Source organism: Rhinoderma darwinii, chromosome 4 (assembly GCF_050947455.1).
Source record: "Rhinoderma darwinii isolate aRhiDar2 chromosome 4, aRhiDar2.hap1, whole genome shotgun sequence".
Lineage (NCBI taxonomy): Eukaryota > Metazoa > Chordata > Amphibia > Anura > Rhinodermatidae > Rhinoderma > Rhinoderma darwinii.
In genome coordinates, this window is record NC_134690.1 from 410,642,395 (window position 1) to 410,665,618 (window position 23,224).

Sequence of the window (23,224 nt, forward strand, 5' to 3'; positions counted from 1 at the left end):
TCAATATAAGGTGTATTATAGATCAGTATAAGATGTTATATATCAGGTATATTATAGATCAGTATAAGATGCTGCTGAAAGCTCCAGCCGTCGCCCATTTAGAGGAGTTCGGGGGGACACAGGAAGGACTTTTGCTCCGGGGCCCATGACCGCTTAGCTGCGCCCCTGACCTGCATGAGTGGTATCCCGGGGGCCTCAGCGGGGACCCCTCTCACTGTCGCTGCCTGGACATTATCCCCTTATATCTGCTGTCACTCCTGTCCTAGAGTCCGGGGCGTGTCCTGAGCCGGCGGAGGGTGCAGATGAGGAGCCGGCGGCATCTCCAGCTTTCAGGACGGGTGAGGAGAAGAAGGAAGGCGCCGTGTCCCTCCAGGTTTATGTGGAGTACTGGAGAGCGGTGGGCGCTGCTCTGGGGGCCTCGGTGCTCCTGGCGTTACTCTTCATGCAGGGTGAGTGTCACCCAGAGCTCCGGTGCCCCTGACCCCGTTCCCAGCAGAGGAGGATGTTCTGTTATCTGGGTGGATGATGGGTGATCTGGGTGGATGATGGTTGATGTTCTCTTATCGGTGGATGATGGGTGATCTGTTATCGGTGGATGATGGGTGATCTGGGTGGATGATGGGTGATGTTCTGTTATCGGTGGATGATGGGTGGATGATGGGTGATGTTCTCTTATCGGTGGATGATGGGTGATCTGGGTGGATGATGGTTGATGTTCTGTTATCGGTGGATGATGGGTGATGTTCTGTTATCAGTGGATGATGGGTGATCTGGGTGGATGATGGTTGATGTTCTCTTATCGGTGGATGATGGGTGATCTGGGTGGATGATGGGTGATCTGGGTGGTTGATGGGTGATGTTCTCTTATCGGTGGATGATGGGTGATCTGGGTGGATGATGGGTGATCTGGGTGGATGATGGTTGATGTTCTGTTATCGGTGGATGATGGGTGATGTTCTGTTATCAGTGGATGATGGCTGATCTGGGTGGATGATGGTTGATGTTCTCTTATCGGTGGATGATGGGTGATCTGGGTGGATGATGGGTGATCTGGGTGGATGATGGGTGATCTGGGTGGATGATGGGTGATCTCTTATCGGTGGATGATGGGTGATCTGGGTGGATGATGGGTGATCTGGGTGGATGATTGATCTCTTATCGGTGGATGATGGGTGATCTGGTGGATGATGGTTGATGTTCTCTTATCAGTGGATGATGGGTGATCTGGGTGGATGATGGGTGATGTTCTGTTATCGGTGGATGATGGGTGGATGATGGATGATCTCTTATCGGTGGATGATGGGTGATCTGGGTGGATGATGGTTGATGTTCTGTTATCGGTGGATGATGGGTGATGTTCTGTTATCAGTGGATGATGGGTGATCTGGGTGGATGATGGTTGATGTTCTCTTATCGGTGGATGATGGGTGATCTGAGTGGATGATGGGTGATCTGGGTGGTTGATGGGTGATGTTCTCTTATCGGTGGATGATGGGTGATCTGGGTGGATGATGGGTGATCTGGGTGGATGATGGGTGATCTGGGTGGATGATGGGTGATGTTCTCTTATCGGTGGATGATGGGTGATCTGGGTGCATGATGGGTGATCTGTTATCGGTGGATGATGGGTGATCTGGGTGGATGATGGGTGATCTGGGTGGATGATGGTTGATGTTCTCTTATCGGTGGATGATGGGTGATCTGGTGGATGATGGTTGATGGTTGATGTTCTCTTATCAGTGGATGATGGGTGATCTGGGTGGATGATGGGTGATGTTCTCTTATCGGTGGATGATGGGTGATCTGGGTGGATGATGGGTGATCTGGGTGGATGATGGGTGATCTGGGTGGATGATGGGTGATCTGGGTGGATGATGGGTGATCTGGGTGGATGATGGGTGATCTGCGTGGATGATGGGTGATCTGGGTGGATGATGGGTGATGTTCTGTTATCGGTGGATGATGGGTGATCTGGGTGGATGATGGGTGATCTGTGTGGATGATGGGTGATCTGTGTGGATGATGCGTGATCTGGGTGGATGATGGGTGATGTTCTGTTATCCGTGGAATGGGTGATCTGGGTGGATGATGGGTGATCTGGGTGGATGATGGGTGATCTGGGTGGATGATGGGTGATGTTCTGTTATCGGTGGATGATGGGTGATCTGGGTGGATGATGGGTGATCTGTTATCGGTGGATGATGGGTGATCTGGGTGGATGATGGGTGATCTGTTATCGGTGGATGATGGGTGATCTGGGTGGATGATGGGTGATCTGGGTGGATGATGGGTGATGTTCTGTTATCGGTGGATGATGGGTGATGTTCTGTTATCGGTGGATGATGGGTGATCTGTGTGGATGATGGGTGATCTGTGTGGATGATGGGTGATCTGTGTGGATGATGCGTGATCTGGGTGGATGATGGGTGATGTTCTGTTATCCGTGGAATGGGTGATCTGGGTGGATGATGGGTGATCTGGGTGGATGATGGGTGATCTGGGTGGATGATGGGTGATGTTCTGTTATCGGTGGATGATGGGTGATCTGGGTGGATGATGGGTGATCTGTTATCGGTGGATGATGGGTGATCTGGGTGGATGATGGGTGATCTGTTATCGGTGGATGATGGGTGATCTGGGTGGATGATGGGTGATCTGGGTGGATGATGGGTGATGTTCTGTTATCGGTGGATGATGGGTGATCTGGGTGGATGATGGGTGATCTGTTATCGGTGGATGATGGGTGATCTGGGTGGATGATGGGTGATCTGGGTGGATGATGGGTGATGTTCTCTTATCGGTGGATGATGGGTGATCTGGGTGGATGATGGGTGATCTGGGTGGATGATGGGTGATGTTCTGTTATCGGTGGATGAGGGGTGATCTGGGTGGATGATGGGTGATCTGGGTAGATGATGGGTGATCTTGGTGGATGATGGGTGGTCTGTTATGGGGGGATGATGGGTGATCTGGGTGGATGATGGGTGATGTTCAGTTATCGGTGGATGATGGGTGATCTGGGTGGATGATGGGTGATGTTCTCTTATCGGTGGATGATGGGTAATCTGGGTGGATGATGGGTGATGTTCTCTTATCGGTGGATGATGGGTGATCTGGGTGGATGATGGGTGATGTTCTCTTATCGGTGGATGATGGGTGATCTGGGTGGATGATGGGTGATCTGGATGGATGATGGGTGATCTGGGTGGATGATGGGTGATGTTCTGTTATCGGTGGATGATCGGTGATCTGGGTGGATGATGGGTGATGTTATGGGTGGATGATGGGTGATGTTCTGTTATCGGTGGATGATGGGTGATCTAGGTGGTTGATGGGTGATCTGGGTGGATGATGGGTGATCTGGGTGGATGATGGGTGATCTGGGTGGATGATGGGTGATGTTCTGTTATCGGTGGATGAGGGGTGATCTGGGTGGATGATGGGTGATCTGGGTAGATGATGGGTGATCTGGGTGGATGATGGGTGGTCTGTTATGGGGGGATGATGGGTGATCTGGGTGGATGATGGGTGATGTTCAGTTATCGGTGGATGATGGGTGATCTGGGTGGATGATGGGTGATCTGGGTGGATGATGGGTGATGTTCTCTTATCGGTGGATGATGGGTAATCTGGGTGGATGATGGGTGATGTTCTCTTATCGGTGGATGATGGGTGATCTGGGTGGATGATGGGTGATGTTCTCTTATCGGTGGATGATGGGTGATCTGGGTGGATGATGGGTGATCTGGGTGGATGCTGGGTGATCTGGATGGATGATGGGTGATCTGGGTGGATGATGGGTGATGTTCTGTTATCGGTGGATGATCGGTGATCTGGGTGGATGATGGGTGATGTTCTGTTATGGGTGGATGATGGGTGATGTTCTGTTATCGGTGGATGATGGGTGATCTAGGTGGATGATCTGGGTGGATGATGGGTGATGTTCTGTTATCGGTGGATGATGGGTGATCTGGGTGGATGATGGGTGATGTTCTGTTATCGGTGGATGATGGGTGATCTGGGTGGATCTTTACATGTTCTCCTTTTTTGTAGCATCTAGGAACGTCTCTGACTGGTGGCTCTCCTACTGGATTTCGAGCTTGCCCAATGTTCCCCAAAACTTCTCCCTCATGGTAACGCCACCGCTGCTGTCACCAACACTGCTGCTGTTTTCTATTGGGGGTCTCGTGTGAGTAATAAAGAAGGATTAACATATATATATAGGTTTCTACACGTACGAGCGCGGAGTAAAGGTCACAGTGGTTGCCTCGTAAGAACCTCAGCCCTCTCTCCCCCTATAAACACTATGTATGGTCTGTTGTAGAGTTGTGTGGTAAGAGCACCCCTCAGTATAATGACTGTATATGTAGTGTACTGTGTGTACTGTGTGTATTGTGTAGTATAAGTTGTTGTATGGCAAAAGCCCCCCTCAGTATAAGGCTAGTGTATTGTTGGGTGTGTATGAGCATCACTCCGTGTAAACATGTGAATTGTCTGATTTGTGTGGTAAGCACCCCTGAATTCCTGCCCTTTGTATTGTGTGCTGTCAGTGGTTGTGTGGTAAGAGCACCTCTCAATTCTTGAACTGTGTATTGTGTGCGGTCGGTGGTTGTGTGGTAAGAGCACCTCTCAATTCTTGCACTGTGTATTGTGTAGTATAAGTTGTTGTGTGGTAAGAGCACCTCTCCGTTCTTACACTGTGTATTGTGTGCTGTCGTGGTTGTGTGGTAAGAGCTCCTCTCAATTCTTGCACTGTGTTTGTTGTGCTATCGGTGGTTGTGTGGTAAGAACAACTCTCAATTCTTGAACTGTGTATTGTGTGCGGTCGGTGGTTGTGTGGTAAGAGCACCTCTCAATTCTTGCTCTGCGTATTGTCTAGTTTTGGTGGTTGTGTGGTAAGAGGCTCCTTCTTTGTGTCACACATTTTTGTCTTGATGCAGGACCCCGGTGAGCTGGGAAAAGTCTGTGGGACAGAACACTACTGAGGGCATTAGTTTCTATCTATCCGTGTACGGCGGGATTGCGGCAGCGAATTCCATCTTTACTGCTCTGCGCGCCCTGCTTTTCGCTTATGGAGCGATTCGTGCAGCTACAGTGATCCACAAACGCCTGTTGGAGCGGGTGTTACGGGTAAGAGCTGCAGTATATAGGGCAGAGCGTGAGGTCCACGGATATATTACAGCTGCAGCCCCAGAGATACAGGGTCAGGTCTGCGCGGGTCACTATGCAGAGTAATGAGATTCATGTTCTTATGTCCAGTGTCGGCTCTGCTACATACTGTATTCCAGGCAGTGGCTCACCGGACGCTATTTATGTCTGTCGGAATCTCTTCAGGGATGTAACTATGGGGCGCGCAGTGTTTGCAGTCGCACCTGGAGCCTGAGGAGGCCCAAAAGACCCCTCTGGCCTTAATGAGGAGACCAGCGCTATGACGAGGGAGAGCTGGATAGATTTTACATTGGGGGCCTGGAGCTTCTAGTTCCGTAGGTGGAGCAGTGTCTCCGACGTCTGTGGTGGTGGGTCAGTGGCCGTGATGTCCAGGACACGTTGAGCCACAAAGGTCACTGGACTCGGGGTGATGTGTCTGACATGATCTCCTCCTTCTTCAGGCCACGGTGACCTTCTTCGACACTACGCCGGTCGGCTGCATCATTAACCGCTTCTCCTCCGACATCTACTGTGTGGACGACTTCCTTCCTTTCATCCTGAATATTTTTCTAACCAACTTGTTTGGTCTGCTGGGAATGCTGGTGATGATCAGCTACGGGCTGCCCCTGATCCTGGCCATCTTGGTGCCCCTGGCGATCCTATACTATTGTATTCAGCATTTCTACCGCCACACATCTCGGGAGTTGAAGAGGCTGCAAAGCCTCACCCTCTCCCCCATCTACAGCCACTTCTCGGAGACCCTGACTGGCCTGACCACCATCAGAGCCACGCGCCACGCTGACAGGTAAGATGTGGCCCCCGGCTGCGCCTTGTCACGTTGAAGCTCTTACATTATAAATAAATTGCATCATTTTGCACTGATCCATTTGGGGGGTGTCCTATCTCTTGATTATACTTTGACCGCTGAAAGTGAGTTCTGCTGGGACCTGCACTAAATTTACCTTCCCAAGAATGGGCAGTACTGCTAATAAATGTTGCAATGTCCTATAATAATTATCCCCATCCAAAGGTGTTAAAATTGAAAATGATCCATTCCTATCATTGTATTTGGGGCATCTGCATTATCTGGTGTAGATGGGGTGTTGTGGTGGGGTCGTTAGGCTTGGCTTGGTCACTGTGTGTGGGTCATTGGGCATGGATGGGGTGTTGTGTTTGGGTGGTTAGTCTTGGCTGGGTCGTCTAGTATCGATGGGGTGTTGTGTTAGGGTCATTAGGCTTGGCTGGGTTGTTGGACTTGGATGGGTCGTCTGGTATAGATGAAGTGTTGTGTTTAAGTCGATGGGCTTGTTTGGGTCGTTGGACTTGGCTGGCTCATTGTGTTTGGTTCGTTAGGCTTGTTGGGTCGTCTTGTACAGATTGGGTGTTATTTGGGTCATTAGTCTTGGCTGGGTCGTCTGGTATGTATGGGGTGTTGTTTCTGGGGCATTAGGGTTGGCTTGGTCACTGTGTTTGGGTCATTGGGCATGGGTGGGGTGTTGTGTTTGGGTGGTTATTCTTGACTGGGTCATCTGGTATGGATGGGGTGTATTGTTTGGGTTTTTGTGCTTGGCTGGATCATCTGGTATGGATGGGGTGTTGTGTTTTGGTGGTTAGGCTTGGCTGGGTCATCTGGTATGGATGGGGTATTGGCTTTTGGTGGTTGAGCTTGGCTGGGTCATTGTATTTGGGTCATTCGTCTTGGCTGGGTCGTCTGGTATGTATGGGGTGTTGTGTTTTGGTCGTTAGGCTTGGCTTGGTCACTGTGTTTGGGTCATTGGCCATGAATGGGGTGTTGTGTTTGGGTGGTTAGGCTTGGCTGGGTCATCTGGTATGGATGGGGTGTATTGTTTGGATTGTTGTGCTTGGCTGGGTCATCTGGTATGGATGGGGTGTATTGTTTGGATTGTTGTGCTTGGCTGGGTCATCTGGTATGAATGGGGTGTTGTGTTTGGGTGGTTAGGCTTGGCTGAGTCATCTGGTATGGATGGGGTGTATTGTTTGGGTTGTTGTGCTTGGCTGGGTCGTCTGGTATGGATGGGGTGCTGGCTTTTGGTGGTTGGGCTTGGTCATTGTGTTTGGGTCGTTGGGCGTGGATGGGGTGTTGTGTTTGGGTCGTCTGGCTTGGCTGGGTCGTCTGGTATGTATGGGGTGTTGTGTTTGGGTTGTTGGGCTTGGATGAGACATTGTATTTGGGTGGGTTTTTGGGTAACGGTCCCTATCGGTTTGTTCCATCACCATCTCTTGGATCATTCAGGTTTGCGGAGGAATGTGATTGTCGGTTGGATCTGAACCAGCGCTGCTTCTTTGCCAGTAACACAGCCGTACAGTGGTTAGACATCCGGCTGCAGATGATTGGAGTGGTGGTAGTTACAGCCATTGCTATCATTGCATTAATCCAACACCAGAGAAGCGCTGGAGATCCAGGTAATTCTACCTCATGTTTGATTCCTGTGCCTCATGTGGGCAGCGTCTCACCGGCCTCCTCTTCCTCATCAGGTCTGGTGGGACTGTCTCTGTCTTACGCGCTCTCCATCACCGCTTTACTGTCTGGACTCATCTACAACTTCACACAGGCGGAGACCATGATGGTCAGTGTGGAGAGAGCTGAGGAGTATTCCACCACACTGCCCGCCGAGCCCACGCAGGGCACCGTCACGGTGAGTCCTGGCTCCAGAGATGCTCCGCCACCCTGTCATACAGACGTGGGGGACGCAGAGGCTTTTCTGCAATAAGGATTAATCGGGATGAGTCCCCGTGTAGCGCTGAGTAACTGAGCACATCCTCTGCTGTACTGATCCTGCTGATACAACATGTCTTATCCTCCAGTCACCTCCAGAGCTGCAGTCCATAGTCTGCTGTTATATCATGTCTTATACTCCAGTCACATCCAAAGCTGAAGTTCCTATTCTATTGTTACACAATGTCTTGTTTCCAGTCACCTCTAGAGCTGCAGTCATAATTCTGCTGTTACTTCACTACATATACTTCACTTTTTTGCAGCTCTAGATGGAACTGATTACAGCTCTGGGGGTAACTGGAGTGTCACACAGTATCAGTAAAGCAGAGGATCTACTCCGCGATCTATGGAGATTTTACTTGAAAAATGAGGTGAAATTGGGGTGTTTTCCTCTAACTCCTTCACGACTGCCATACGGGTATATACGTTCCAACCGCCGACGCCCTGTGCAGTTGTATAAACGTTGACAGCCTTGAACGGGGTTTAATGATTGCAGTTCTGCTTCAGTGTGAGCAGCGCGGCACTCATGTCTGCCGGGGCTTTAAGAGCCCCGGACTACACCCCCCATTGTAGATAGCGCCACACACAACCCCCTGCAGATAGCGCTACCTAAGCTCCCTCTAGGAGCAGACTCCCCGGCCAGCTCTCATCCCCGACTTCTCTCCATCCCCGCTGTAAATAGTGGCCCCCCTGTAGATAGCAACCCCCCCTATATACAGCGCCACCTAAACACCCACTAGGAGTGGAATCCTCGTTGTCAGATCGCTCTGTTCCGGGGATTCCACTTCTAGAGATTTCCCCCGAAGTCACTGTCCACCGTCAGGGGCTCTCTCTAGGCACAGAATCCCCGGCCGACACTCTGACCAGAGATTACGTTAATGGAGAAGCGCCTGGCGCCACTATCCATATATGGACAGAGACATCAGGGGCTCCCTCTAGGAGCGGAATCCCCAGCCAGATGGGTTCTGCTCCTACAGGGAGCTAGAGGTGCTATTTACAGGAAGGGAGTGCCAATTACAGGGGGGGGGGGTGGTGAAACATACAGGGGAGGTGGTGCTATCTGCAGGGGGTGTGGTGTTGTCTACGGGAGGTGCTTTCTTCAGGGGGTGTGGCACTATCTACATGGGCACTGTGGCATTATATGGGCACTACCTACAGGGGACACCGTGGAGCTATCTACATGGGCACTATGTGGGCACTATCTACACTACCGTTCAAAAGTTTAGGGTCACTTAGAAATTTCCTTATTTTTGCAAGAAAAGCCCAGTTTTTTTCAATGAAGATAACCTGAAATGAATCAGAAATCCACTCTATACATTGTTAATGTGGTAAATGACTATTCTAGCTGCAAACGTCTGGTGTTTAATGCAATATCTACATAGGTGTATAGAGGCCCATTTCCAGCAACCATCACTCCAGTGTTCTAATGGTACATTGTGTTTGCTAACTGTGTTAGAAGGCTAATGTATGATTAGAAAACACTTGAAAACCCTTGTGCAATTATGTTAGCGCCGCTGTAAACAGTTTTGCTGTTTAGAGGAGCTATAAAACTGACCTTCCTTTGAGCTAGTTGAGAATCTGGAGCATTACATTTGTGGGTTCGATTAAACTCTCAAAATGGCTAGAAAAAGAGAGCTTTCATGTGAGACTAGACAGTCTATTCTTGTTCTTAGAAATGAAGGCTATTCCATGTGAGAAATTGCCAAGAAACTGAAGATTTCCTACAACGGTGTGTACTACTCCCTTCAGAGGACAGCACACACAGGCTCTAACCAGAGTAGAAAGAGAAGTGGGAGGCCCCGCTGCACAACTGAGCAACAAGACAAGTACATTAGAGTCTCTAGTGTGAGAAATAGACGCCTCACAGGTCCTCAACTGGCAGCTTCATTAAATAGTACCCGCAAAACGCCAGTGTCAACGTCTACAGTGAAGAGGCGACTCCGGGATGCTGGCCTTCAGGGCAGAGTGGCAAAGAAAAAGCCATATCTGAGACTGGCTAATAAAAGGAAAAGATTAATATGGGCAAAAGCTCAGACATTGGACAGAGGAAGATTGGAAAAAAGTGTTATGGACGGACGAATGGAAGTTTGAGGTGTTTGGATCACACAGAAGAACATTTGTGAGACGCAGAACAACTGAAAAGATGCTGGAAGAGCGCCGGACGCCATCTGTCAAGCATGGTGGAGGTCATGTGATGGTCTGGGGTAAAGGGGGAGATTTGTACAACGTAAAAGGGATTGTGAATAAGGAAGGCTATCACTCCGCAACGCCATGCCATACCCTGTGGACAGCGCTTGATTGGAGCCAATTTCATCCTACAACAGGACAATGACCCAAAGCACCTCCAAATGATGCAAGAACTATTTAGGGAAGAAGCCGGCAGCCGGTATTCTATCTGTAATGGAGTGGCCAGCGCAGTCACCAGATCTCAACCCCATAGAGCTGTTGTGGGAGGAGCTTGACCGTATGGTACGCAAGAAGTGCCCATCAAGCCAATCCAACTTGTGGGAGGGGCTTCTGGAAGCATGGGGGGAAATTTCTCCCGATTAACTCAGCAAATTAACAGCTCGAATGCCAAAGGTCTGCAATGCTGGAATTGCTGCAAATGGAGCGACGAAAGCAAAGTCTGAAGGAGAAAATCATTATTTCTAACCTTGTCAATGTCTGGACTGGATTTTCTAGTCATTTTGCAACTCATTTGATAAATATAAGTGTGAGATTTCATGGAAAACACAACATTGTCTGGGTGACCCCAAACTTTTGAACGGTAGTGTACATTGGGAACTATGGCACTTTGTGGGCACTGTGGCACTTTGTGGGCACTGCAGTGTTTTCAGGTGGCTGCGAAAAAAAAAATCCTAACAAATAAAATTCATCCAGTTTTTTTGTCAGATGGCCGGGAAATGGATTCAAATTTTGAGACGATGAAGCAAAACAGCCATGAAAATCTGACCGCTGATCCGTTGTTCACTGCCCTTTTTTTCACATCGTGTGTACATCGCCTTATAGCCTCCCCTCACAGCGACCGGGGGGGGGTGTGTGTGTGTGTGTGTGTGTGTGTGTGTGTGTGTGTGTGTGTGTGTGTGTGTGTGTGTGTGTGGATATATATAAAATGACAAGTGTGTTTTCTCACATTTTTAGTGATTTGTCTGTGCGCGTGTTTCATTGTCCTTCTTGTAGTTTCATCAGTCGTTGCGTTGGGTGTGCGCGCGTTTCATTGTCCTTCTTGTAGTTTCATCAGTCGTTGCGTTGGGTGTGCGCGCGTTTCATTGTCCTTCTTGTAGTTTCATCATTGTACTAGTTGCGTTGGGTGTGCGCGCGTTTCATTGTCCTTCTTGTAGTTTCATCAGTCGTTGCGTTGGGTGTGCGCGCGTTTCATTGTCCTTCTTGTAGTTTCATCAGTCGTTGCGTTGGGTGTGCGCGCGTTTCATTGTCGTTTCATCATTTCTAGCACTTTCCGCAGCACCGGTTATACATTAGATGTGGTTCTCGTAGTTTTCTTGCTTTTTCACAACTGCTGGTAAAGCGACACAGACGGACCACAGAGAGAGTCATCTGTCTCCTCAATAATGACCCCACAGGACGAGCCGTGTGACCTGGCCATGGTTCTATAGGGGATGTCCCATGATCCTCAGCTTGGTCTCTTCTTCCTCCCCAGGTGCAGCCCGACTGGCCCCAGCAGGGACACATCGAGTTCAGAGACGCAGTTCTGTGTTATCGGCCGGGTCTTCCAAACGCTCTGGACAGGGTGAGCTTCACCATCTCTGCGGGGGAGAAGATCGGCATTGTGGGAAGGACGGGCTCTGGAAAGTCCAGCCTCTTCCTCGCTCTATTCAGGATGATGGAGCTGAATTCTGGTTCCATCCTCATCGATGGGGTGTCCACCCGAGAGCTGAATCTGGACGCGCTGAGGTGAGAGCGTGGATCACACGCGAGACCTACAGGCAATGAGTGCTGCAGGTAATGACCGCCATGTCCCCTCCAGGTCGCGGCTGGCCATCATCCCTCAGGACGCCTTCCTGCTGAGTGGGAGCGTGAGGGAGAACCTGGACCCCCTGTCCCATCACACAGACACAGAGCTGCTGGATGTGCTGGGGCAGTGCCACCTACAGGACCTGGTGTCACGCATGGGTGAGCGATACAACTGGACCAGTACACGTCATTGTAGTTCCTATTAGAGGGGGAGGGGCGTAACCTCTCGCCACCATTGTCCTCTCGCTGTCCATGTTTTGTAGGAGGTCTCGACACGGACGTCGGGGAAAGAGGAAAGAATTTCTCTCTGGGGCAGAGGCAGCTTTTGTGTTTGGCCAGAGCTCTGCTAACTGAAGCCAAGGTAAGGCGGCCGGATGTGTAGAGTGTAAGTTCTTCAGTACAGGGACCTTATATTTAGATCAGAAGTCATGTTACACTAGGTAACACTGTACTGCGGTGACCCCATGTGATTGTGAGTGTCTGTGACCCCCGAGCACCTCTCTATATGATGATCTCTCTGCTTGTGTCCTAGATCCTCTGCATCGATGAAGCCACAGCCAGCGTCGACCACCAGACAGACCACCTGCTCCAACTGACCATCCGCCAGAAGTTCCGGGAGCGCACGGTCCTCACCATCGCACACAGGTGCCGACCTCCCCCAAATCATCCAACCCTGTCCCACAAATACTACAGTGTCACTCACCAATAAAGAACTATATCTACCCCTCACACACACACTACACCGCACCGTCCCCACTCCACTGTCACCTACAGTACACACACAATCACACCCAGACTACACCGCAACGTCCCCACTCCACTGTCACCTACAGTACACACACACAGACTACACCGCACCGTCCCCACTCCACTGTCACCTACAGTACACACACACACACACACACACACACACTACACCGCACCGTCCCCACTCCACTGTCACCTACAGTACACACACAATCACACCCAGACTACACCGCACCGTCCCCACTCCACTGTCACCTACAGTACACACACAATCACACCCAGACTACACCGCACCGTCCCCACTCCACTGTCACCTACAGTACACACACACACACACACACACACACACTACACCGCACCGTCCCCACTCCACTGTCACCTACAGTACACACACAATCACACCCAGACTACACCGCAACGTCCCCACTCCACTGTCACCTACAGTACACACACACAGACTACACCGCACCGTCCCCACTCCACTGTCACCTACAGTACACACACACACACACACACACTACACCGCACCGTCCCCACTCCACTGTCACCTACAGTACACACACAATCACACCCAGACTACACCGCACCGTCCCCACTCCACTGTCACCTACAGTACACACACAATCACACCCAGACTACACCGCACCGTCCCCACTCCACTGTCACCTACAGTACACACACACACACACACACACACACACTACACCGCACCGTCCCCACTCCACTGTCACCTACAGTACACACACACACACACTACACCACACCGTCCCCACCCCACTGTCACCTACAGTACACACACAATCACACCCAGACTACACCGCACCGTCCCCACTCCACTGTCACCTACAGTACACACACACACACTACACCGCACCGTCCCCACTCCACTGTCACCTACAGTACACACACAATCACACCCAGACTACACCGCAACGTCCCCACTCCACTGTCACCTACAGTACACACACACAGACTACACCGCACCGTCCCCACTCCACTGTCACCTACAGTACACACACACACACACACACACACACTACACCGCACCGTCCCCACTCCACTGTCACCTACAGTACACACACACACACACTACACCACACCGTCCCCACCCCACTGTCACCTACAGTACACACACAATCACACCCAGACTACACCGCAACGTCCCCACTCCACTGTCACCTACAGTACACACACACAGACTACACCGCACCGTCCCCACTCCACTGTCCCCTACAGTACACACACTATCACACCCAGACTACACCACACCGTCCCCACTCCACTGTCACCTACAGTACACACACTATCACACCCAGACTACACCTCACCGTCCCCACTCCACTGTCACTTACAGTACACACCCAGACTACACCACACCGTCCCCACTCCAATGTCACCTACAGTACACACTATCACACCCAGACTACACCACACCGTCCCCACTCCACTGTCACCTACAGTACACACTATCACACCCAGACTACACCGCACCGTTCCCACTCCACTGTCACCTACAGCACACACTATCACACCCAGACTACACCGCACCGTCCCCACGCCACTGTCACCTACAGTACACACACTATCACACCCAGACTACACCTCACCGTCCCCACTCCACTGTCACTTACAGTACACACCCAGACTACACCACACCGTCCCCACTCCAATGTCACCTACAGTACACACTATCACACCCAGACTACACCGCACCGTCCCCACTCCACTGTCACCTACAGTACACACTATCACACCCAGACTGCACCGCACTGTCCCCACTCCACTGTCACCTACAGCACACACTATCACACCCAGACTGCACCGCACCATCCCCACTCCACTGTCACCTACAGTACACACACTATCACACCCAGACTACACCGCACCGTCCCCACTCCACTGTCACCTACAGTACACACTATCACACCTAGACTACACTCCACCGTCCCCACTCCACTATCACACACATTTACGGCTCTCCTCCTCCTCCTCTTCCTGCACATTCTATACATTTTCCATACTCCATAATTTGGCCCAAATGAAAGCTTTATTTAACCTTTGTTACAGGCTCCACACCATCATGGACTCTGACCGGGTCCTGGTGATGCATGCTGGGACGGTGGCAGAATTGGACTCTCCTACAATCCTGAGCAGAAGCAAAGACTCACATTTCTACCGGCTAATACACAGCGCCAACGCTGACTGACCGGGGACTTGAATATACAGGCAGCAAATTGTGACAGTGTAGGTGACGTGACTGTACAAATCATGGTGACGGTACAAGTGATGGGTGACGTGACTGTACTGACAGGTGATGCTGTGTGGCGGGGCCAGTACAGGTGGAGATGTGTGACTGTACATGTGATGGGTGATGCTGTGTGGCGGGGCAGTACGGGTGGAGATGTGTGACTGTACATGTGATGGGTGATGCTGTGTGGCGGGGCCAGTAAAGGTGGAGATGTGTGACTGTAGACGTGATGGGTGACAGTATAGGAGACGCTGTGTGGCGGGGCAGTACGGGTGGAGATGTATGAATGTACAGGTGATGGGTGACGCTGTGTGGCGGGGCCAGTACAGGTGGAGATGTGTGACTGTACATGTGATGGGTGACGCTATGTGGCGGGGCAGTACGGGTGGAGATGTGTGACTGCACAGGTGATGGGTGATGCTGTGTGGCGTGGCCAGTACGGGTGGAGATGTGTGACTGTACAGGTGATGGGTGACGCTGTGTGGCGGGGCCAGTACGGGTGGAGATGTGACTGTACAGGTGATGGGTGACGCTGTGTGGCGGGGCCAGTACGGGTGGAGATGTGTGACTGTACATGTGATGGGTGACGCTGTGTGGCGGGGCAGTACGGGTGGAGATGTGTGACTGTAGACGTGATGGGTGACTCTGTGTGGCGGGGCCAGTACGGGTGGAGATGTGTGACTGTAGACGTGATGGGTGACGCTGTGTGGCGGGGCCAGTACGGGTGGAGATGTGTGACTGTACAGGTGATGGGTGACGCTGTGTGGCGGGGCCAGTACGGGTGGAGATGTGTGACTGTAGACGTGATGGGTGATGCTGTGTGGCGGGGCCAGTACGGGTGGAGATGAGATATTTTGGACTCTGCACTTTGTCTCTCAGGGATGGGATTTCTCTGTTCTCTCATATGATGTAATTAATTATCGCTGATTTTTATAAAGATTTTTTTCTATACTTGGCGTCCTGTGTGATCATGCGCCGCTCTCCTATAGAAGAGCACCAGGTAAATTACAATTCCCCGTTACACCGCCAGTACAGCGTGGCAGCGTTATACGGCAGCATTCTGGCACAACTTCACTAGTTCTGACATTGACAAAGTTTATTTCATTATATTTAATATTCACATCTCTGGATATAAGCGCTGGATCCCAAGTCACGTGATATTATTTCCATCCAACCTGCAGAGGGCGCCCTTCCTTTAGTTCTTATCCTGCCCCCGGGACCACCATCCTGTAGAGGGAGCCCTCCTTACATGGTGTATGACCTCCTCTATAATTCTCACCCTCCCCCAGCATCACAGCCTGTAGAGGGCGTCCTTCTTACATGGTGTATAACCTCCTCTATAGTTCTCATCCTGCCCCCGACATCACAGCCTGTAGAGGGCGTCCTCCTTACATGGTGTATGACCTCCTCTATAATTCTCACCCTCCCCCAGCATCACAGCCTGTAGAGGGCGTCCTCCTTATATGGTGTATGACCTCCTCTATAGTTCTTATCCTGCCCCCGGTACCACAGCCTATAGAGGGCGTCCTTCTTACATGGTGTATGACCTCTATAATTCTCATCCTGCCCCCGACATCACAGCCTGTAGAGGGCGTCCTTCTTACATGGTGTATGACCTCTATAATTCTCATCCTGCCCCCGACATCACAGCCTGTAGAGGGCGTCCTTCTTACATGATGTATGACCTCTATAATTCTCATCCTGCCCCCGGCATCACAGCCTGTAGAGGGTGCCCTCCTTACATGGTGTATGACCTCCTCTATAGTTCTTATCCTGCCCCCGGTACCACGGCCTGTAGAGGGCTCTCCCTTCTCATACAATGTATGACCTCCTGTATAATTCTCATCCTGCCTCTGGCATCATAGTCTGTAGGGGGCGTGCTCTCCATACATTGTATGATCTCTATAGTTATCCTGACCGTGACAGCATAGCCTGTAGAGGGCGTGCTCTCCATACATTGTATGACCTCTATAGTTATTATCCTGACCCTGGCATCATAGCCTGTAGAGGGCATGCTCTCCATACAGTGTATGACCTCTATAGTTCTTATCCTGACATCATAGCCTGTAGAGGGCATGCTCTCCATACAGTGTATGACATCTATAGTTCTTATCCTGACCATGGCATCATAGCCTGTAGAGGGCGTGCTCTCCATATATTGTATGACCTCTATAGTTATTATCGTGACCCTGGCATCATAGCCTGTAGAGGGCGTGCTCTCCATACATTGTATGACCTCTATAGTTATTATCGTGACCCTGGCATCATAGCCTGTAGAGGGCGTGCTCTCCATACATTGTATGATTCTCTCCTTTGGTTCTGTTCGTCTCGAGCCGCCTCGTTCATGAACAGCAGCATTATAGTGAAGACACTTACACAGGCAGAGCAGTGGGGGAGGGGAGTAACTACATCGTGTCCGTAGAAAGCTGGGTGACACCCCTTATCTGCTGGGTAATGGCGGCCACTAGAGGTGTCACATCTGTTAAACATGTAGGAGACCGGGAGTAAGAGGACGACTCCGGGGCTCAGATTTTCAGGTCGTGGGTTGGTTGTCTTATATAAAGGATTTCTCCCAGATTCTTCCATAAAGTTGTTCCCTTCCAGGCCAGAAGTGACCACCGTGTAAGAGGAGTTTCTGAGGGGTCTGGGCGTGCTGATCATGTGACGGGGCCTGGAACGGCTCCGGCTGAATATAAAGGTTCTTTGCTGGGCGTGAGACTCCTGGTCCTAATGCAGATGACTTTACCACCACCCCCATCATCCTGTGCCACAGACCGCATAGTTCTTCTAGAGACACGCATCCGTCTGAGGCCGCCATTACACTGACCGCTCATAACTCGGTGGTCTTCCCGTGCTCCTGTGACATCCCCTGACACGGGTGATAATGAGTCTTGATGTCTGCTGAGGACTGATGACACCAACCGGAGGCACCTCGGCTCCGGTGCCTCGCCAGCAGCAGCACCGTGAGGACGATGACCAGAACCGTTATGGCCCCGAGCACAACGACCGTGATTAACTGAAGCTCGCTGAGTCCGTGTTCCCTCTGAGTCACCACCTCCTTCACGGAGATCTTGAAGTGTCCGGGCTTCATGGTGGCCTCGGGACGCCTCCTGGTGCTACTCACAGTCCTCCCGGGGGGTGCTGAGGGTGCACGGTCTATCGCCGACGTTCCACTCTCATATTCCCATGTGGGCCGGGGAACTGAGATGTCACAGGATTTCCCAGTAAATCCGCCAGGACAGTAACAATCGTAGTCGCCGACCCGATCATAGCACCTCCCCCCATTGTGACACGGCTGCCCAGTGCAATCGTCAATGTTGACGGTGCAGAAGCGTCCCTGGAAGCCGTGAGGGCATTCGCATGAGAAGCGGTTCACCCCATCTATACAGGTGGCTCCATTAGCGCACGGACGCATCAGGCAGTCATCAACATCCGTCTCACACAGTCGACCCACGTAACCAGCCAAGCAGCGACACTTCAAGGCCTCCGCATAGCCGCCGTTATCCTGGCACGTTCCTCCATTCTGACATGGAAACCTGTAGGAGTGAGAGACGTTATTACTGCCGGTCATACAGGAAACTGAGGGGCGCAGAGGAAAGAGAATAGTGGACCCATCCTAAAGGCTATGGGCAGCTACAATGAATCATTGTTCAATAAAAAGCTCACACAGCTGAGGGTTTGTTACAATGTATCAGTACAGACAATCCGAGCTGAACGCAGCATGAGCACCAGTCTCTCTCCCGGACGGCCGCTGGAGCACTATAGTGTGTGGGTAGTGATGCCGGATAGGAGTCGGACTCTTACCCTTCCGTTTCGCAGGGGCCTCTCTTCAGTTCACAGTTTCTGCCGTGGAAGGATTCTGGGCAGTTACAGGAGTAATCACCCTCAGGGCTAATAACACATTCTGCCCCATTCTGACAGGGACTGGAGCGCTCACAGATGTGCAGGTCTATGGAGACAAGAAATACATGACGATGAGGATGATGAGCATTGATTCCTATAGTGACCGTCAGTAGTCCTGGATGAGATCGTCGGCCTCCATTATTCGCTGGTCGTCGTTATAGGGTGGACGTTATTATAGGCTGGTCATGGTTATACCCTGGTTGTTATTATGGGCTGGACATTATACCCTGGTCGTTATTATAGGCTGGTCATGGTTATACCCTGGTCGTTATTATAGGCTGGTCATGGTTATACCCTGGTTGTTGTTATGGGCTGGACATTATACCCTGGTCGTTATTATAGGCTGGTCGTGGTTATACTCTGGTTGTTATTATGGGCTGGAACGTCGTTATAGGCTGGTGGTTGTTATACCCTGGTCGTTATTATAGGGTGGACGTTATTATACCCTGGTTGTTATTATAGGCTGGACGTCGTTATACCCTGGACATTATACTCTGCAGGTTGATCTCACCCTTGTCACAGAACTTCCCGGCCCAGCCGCTCAGACACATGCACTGCCAGGGTTGATGGCACACACCATGGACACAGCCTGGCATCCTCACACAGTCCTCGCAGAACGTACCGTCCCAGCCGGGGTCACACCTGCCGAAAAACAAGGACAGAGGTGACGGAACGTAATAACCCGGCATCTCCTGCTGGTTCAGTGTCTGTACAGAAGATTCCCTGTTGTGCGGCATTGTGGGAGATGTAGTGTTATAGATACTACATCTCCCACAATGCAGTGCAGCAGATTACAGCTTGTGGTGTGGAATAGTCAGACCTGCAGCTTCTCCTGACCGCGCACTCACCTGCACACGCCGTCCTCGTCACAGTGTCCGTGGTACAGGTCACACCGCTCCGCGCACTCGTCACCTGCAGGAAAGAAACACGAGATGTGACCTCACAGTCCTAGGATCATGGGGTCACACAGGGCGGGGGGCGAGCGCAGCGCGAATGGATCTGCGGAAGTTTGTCGTTTTTTAAGAAGCAAAACAATGTGTTGCTGGAGCTTGTTCTCTGTTCAGTGGCGTAACTACCGCTGTAGCAGCGCCACCGGGCACGAGGGGACCTGGGACACCCTCCCCTGCCCGGTGGTGCTGCTATCAGCCGTTGTGGCTGCTACAGCGGTAGCGACGCCACATTCAATAGTATCTGTGTCCTTAGGATGCAGATTCCTGTCGTGGAAGTCAATGGCTCAAAATATATTAGACTGAAATGTAGACGAGTCCAACAGACACCGACGCCGGGAACTTCATCCAGAATCAGGAGATTTCATACCGATATATATCGAGAGAGGAGAAATAACACACAGACGCTGCAGGGAGCTCAAAATACTCCTCTGGGGGTTTATTGCCAAACTCAACTATAATAATATCATTCAGAAGGGGTGTAGACTTGAGGTCAACCAATCAGAGGCAATGTGACAATAATTCTGCTCAGCCAATAGCAGAACATGAGAATATTTCAAATACATAATTATAATTCTTCATTGAATGCTGACATCCGGTAAGACCTGGAGACGCGTACAATGGGGGGGGGGGGGGGTAACTGTTCTTTCCCATGAGGGAGTTTGTTGCGGTAACGAGAAACAGTTGCATTTTATGTCTGGGCGTTCAGCCGACCCGCTACCATGGGGGTATGAGGGGCACACGATGAACACATGGAGAGAAGACATTTCTCTGCAACCCGAGCAGAACTATGAAGAGGAAAGGTCATTAAAATAATGGAGAATAAATATCTTATAATCCGGCCTCCTGCTTGATAATCCAGAATGTCATTTAATACAGAGAATATAAGCGTATAACCCGTCCTTCACACTCCCCCCCCCCCGTGTACGCCTCCGTCCTTCACACACCACACTACCCCGGTGTACGCCTCCGTCCTCCACACTACCCCCAGTGTACACCTCCGTCCTCCACACACCACACTACCCCCAGTGTACGCCTCCATCCCTCACACACCACACTACCCCCGATGTACGCCTCCATCCCTCACACACCACACTACCCCCGATGTACGCCTCCGTCCTTCACACACCACACTACCCCCGGTGTACTCCTCCGTCCTTCACACACCACACTACCCCCGGTGTACTCCTCCGTCCTCCACACTCCCCCCGGTGTACGCCTCCATCCTCCACACTCCACACTCCCCCCCCCCGGTGTACACCTCCGTCCTTCACACTACCCCCGGTGTACGCCTCCATCCTCCACACTACCCCCGGTGTACGCCTCCATCCTCCACACTACCCCCGGTGTACGCCTCCATCCTCCACACTCCCCCCGTTGTACACCTCCATCCTTCACACTCCACACTACCCCCAGTGTACGCCTCCGTCCTTCATATTCCACTGAACACTATAGCAGAGCAGGGAAGTCGCCATCCACTAGGCTGCAGGCGCTTCACTGGATCACGTCGGCGTTGTGGAGCAGCTCTGATCGTGCTGGGAATGAGGCACTGTTTACAAGGGGGCTGTGTGTGGCACCCAGCGGAGGGGGGGCATTATACTGTGCGGAGGCCACTAATGGGACATCATAGTGTGTGGGGGTACTACAGGGGGCATTATACTGTGTGTGGCACAATTAGAGGACAAAATATTGTCATTATTATTATACTGTATGGGGGGCACTAAAAAGGGCATTGTACTGCTGGGGGGGCATTATACTGTGGGGGCACTAAAAAGGGCATTATACCGTGGAGGGACGGCATTATACCGTGGAAGGATATTATACCGGGAGGGACATTATACCGTGGGGGGGACGGGACATTATACCGTGGGGGGGGGGACAGGGACATTATACCGTGGGGGGGGACAGGGACATTATACCGTGGGGGGGGGGACAGGGACATTATACCGTGGGGGGGGGACAGGGACATTATACCGTGGGGAGGGGGGACATTATACCGTGAAGGGCATTATACTTTTTATTGGGCACTTTTTTTTATGTTTAGTGGGGCGCCATCTATCCTAAGGCCAGCCCTGGTATTAAGACCTATTTGTACAGATGAGGGGCGCACAAACCACATCACCCCAGAGGGGACACAGATGAGGGGCGCACAAACCACATCACCCCAGAGGGGACACAGATGAGGGGCGCACAAACCACATCACCCCAGAGGGGACACAGATGAGGGGCGCACAAACCACATCACCACAGACAGAGGGGAAACAGATGAGGAGCGCACAAACCACATCACCCCAGAGGGGGACACAGATGAGGGGCGCACAAACTACATCACCCCAGAGGGGACACAGATGAGGGGCGCACAAACCACATCACCACAGACAGAGGGGACACAGATGAGGAGCGCACAAACCACATCACCACAGACAGAGGGGACACAGATGAGGAGCGCACAAACCACATCACCACAGACAGGGAGACACATATGAGGGGCGCACAAACCACATCACCACAGACAGGGGGACACAGATGAGGGGCGCACAAACCACATCACCACAGACAGGGGGACACAGATGAGGAGCGCGCAGACCACATCACCACAGACAGGGGGACACAGATGAGGAGCGCACAAACCACATCACCACAGACAGAGGGGAAACAGATGAGGGGTGCACAAACCACAGACAGAGGGGACACAGATGAGGAGCGCACAAACCACATCACCACAGACAGGGGGGACACAGATGAGGAGCGCACAAACCACATCACCACAGACAGAGGGGGACACAGATGAGGAGCGCACAAACCACATCACCACAGACAGGGGAGACACATATGAGGGGCGCACAAACCATATCACCACAGACAGAGGGGACACAGATGAGGGGCACAAAAACCACATCACCACAGACAGAGGGGACACAGATGAGGGGCGCACAAACCACATCACCACAGACAGGGGGGACACAGATGAGGAGCGCACAAACCATATCACCACAGACAGGAGGGACACAGATGAGGAGCGCACAAACCACATCACCACAGAGGGGACACAGATGAGGGGTGCACAAACCACAGACACAGGGGACGCAGATGAGGAGCGCACAAACCACATCACCACAGACAGGGGGACACAGATGAGGGGCGCACAAACCACATCTCCACAGAGGGGACACAGATGAGGAGCGCACAAACTACATCACCACAGACAGGGGACACAGAAGAGGGGCGCACAAACCACATCACCACAGACAGAGGGGACACAGATGAGGAGCGCACAAACCACAGACAGGGGGGACACATATGAGGGGCGCACAAACCACGTCACCACAGACAGAGGGGACACAGATGAGGGGCGCACAGACCACATCACCACAGACAGGGGGACACAGATGAGGGGCGCACAAACCACAGACACAGGGGACACAGATGAGGGGTGCACAAACCACATCACCACAGAGGGGACACAGATGAGGGGTGCACAAACCACAGACACAGGGGACGCAGATGAGGAGCGCACAAACC

The 23,224-nt window shown here is 51.7% G+C and overlaps 2 protein-coding genes and 1 long non-coding RNA gene across 3 annotated transcripts in view; 2 read left to right on the top strand and 1 right to left on the bottom strand.

The window, feature by feature from the left end:
* Nucleotides 1–14,894, top strand: part of ABCC10 (ATP binding cassette subfamily C member 10) — a 67,099-nt gene extending 52,205 nt beyond the window's left edge. The window contains exons 12-22 of the mRNA XM_075863543.1: nt 267–449; nt 4,054–4,189; nt 4,941–5,130; nt 5,610–5,953; nt 7,403–7,572; nt 7,645–7,805; nt 11,544–11,797; nt 11,871–12,016; nt 12,121–12,218; nt 12,390–12,502; nt 14,672–14,894. Of these exons, the coding sequence (XP_075719658.1) occupies nt 267–449; nt 4,054–4,189; nt 4,941–5,130; nt 5,610–5,953; nt 7,403–7,572; nt 7,645–7,805; nt 11,544–11,797; nt 11,871–12,016; nt 12,121–12,218; nt 12,390–12,502; nt 14,672–14,810 (1,934 nt within the window). The 3' untranslated portion in view covers nt 14,811–14,894. The remainder of the gene's footprint in view (nt 1–266; nt 450–4,053; nt 4,190–4,940; nt 5,131–5,609; nt 5,954–7,402; nt 7,573–7,644; nt 7,806–11,543; nt 11,798–11,870; nt 12,017–12,120; nt 12,219–12,389; nt 12,503–14,671) is intronic.
* Nucleotides 14,895–14,896: 2 nt separating this feature from the next.
* Nucleotides 14,897–15,803, top strand: LOC142760358 (uncharacterized). The gene is made up of 2 exons (XR_012883301.1): nt 14,897–14,999; nt 15,057–15,803. It is a non-coding gene; the product is annotated as an uncharacterized LOC142760358 (long non-coding RNA).
* A 1,097-nt stretch (nt 15,804–16,900) lies between these two features.
* DLK2 (delta like non-canonical Notch ligand 2) lies at nt 16,901–21,503 on the bottom strand. The gene is made up of 5 exons (XM_075863777.1): nt 21,488–21,503; nt 19,604–19,667; nt 19,267–19,397; nt 18,657–18,801; nt 16,901–18,388 (listed from the first exon to the last, which is right to left on the bottom strand). Exons 1-5 carry the CDS (start codon nt 21,501–21,503, stop codon nt 17,683–17,685), a joined length of 1,062 nt encoding a protein of 353 aa, XP_075719892.1. The 3' UTR covers nt 16,901–17,682.
* Between the last annotated feature and the right edge of the window lie 1,721 nt (nt 21,504–23,224).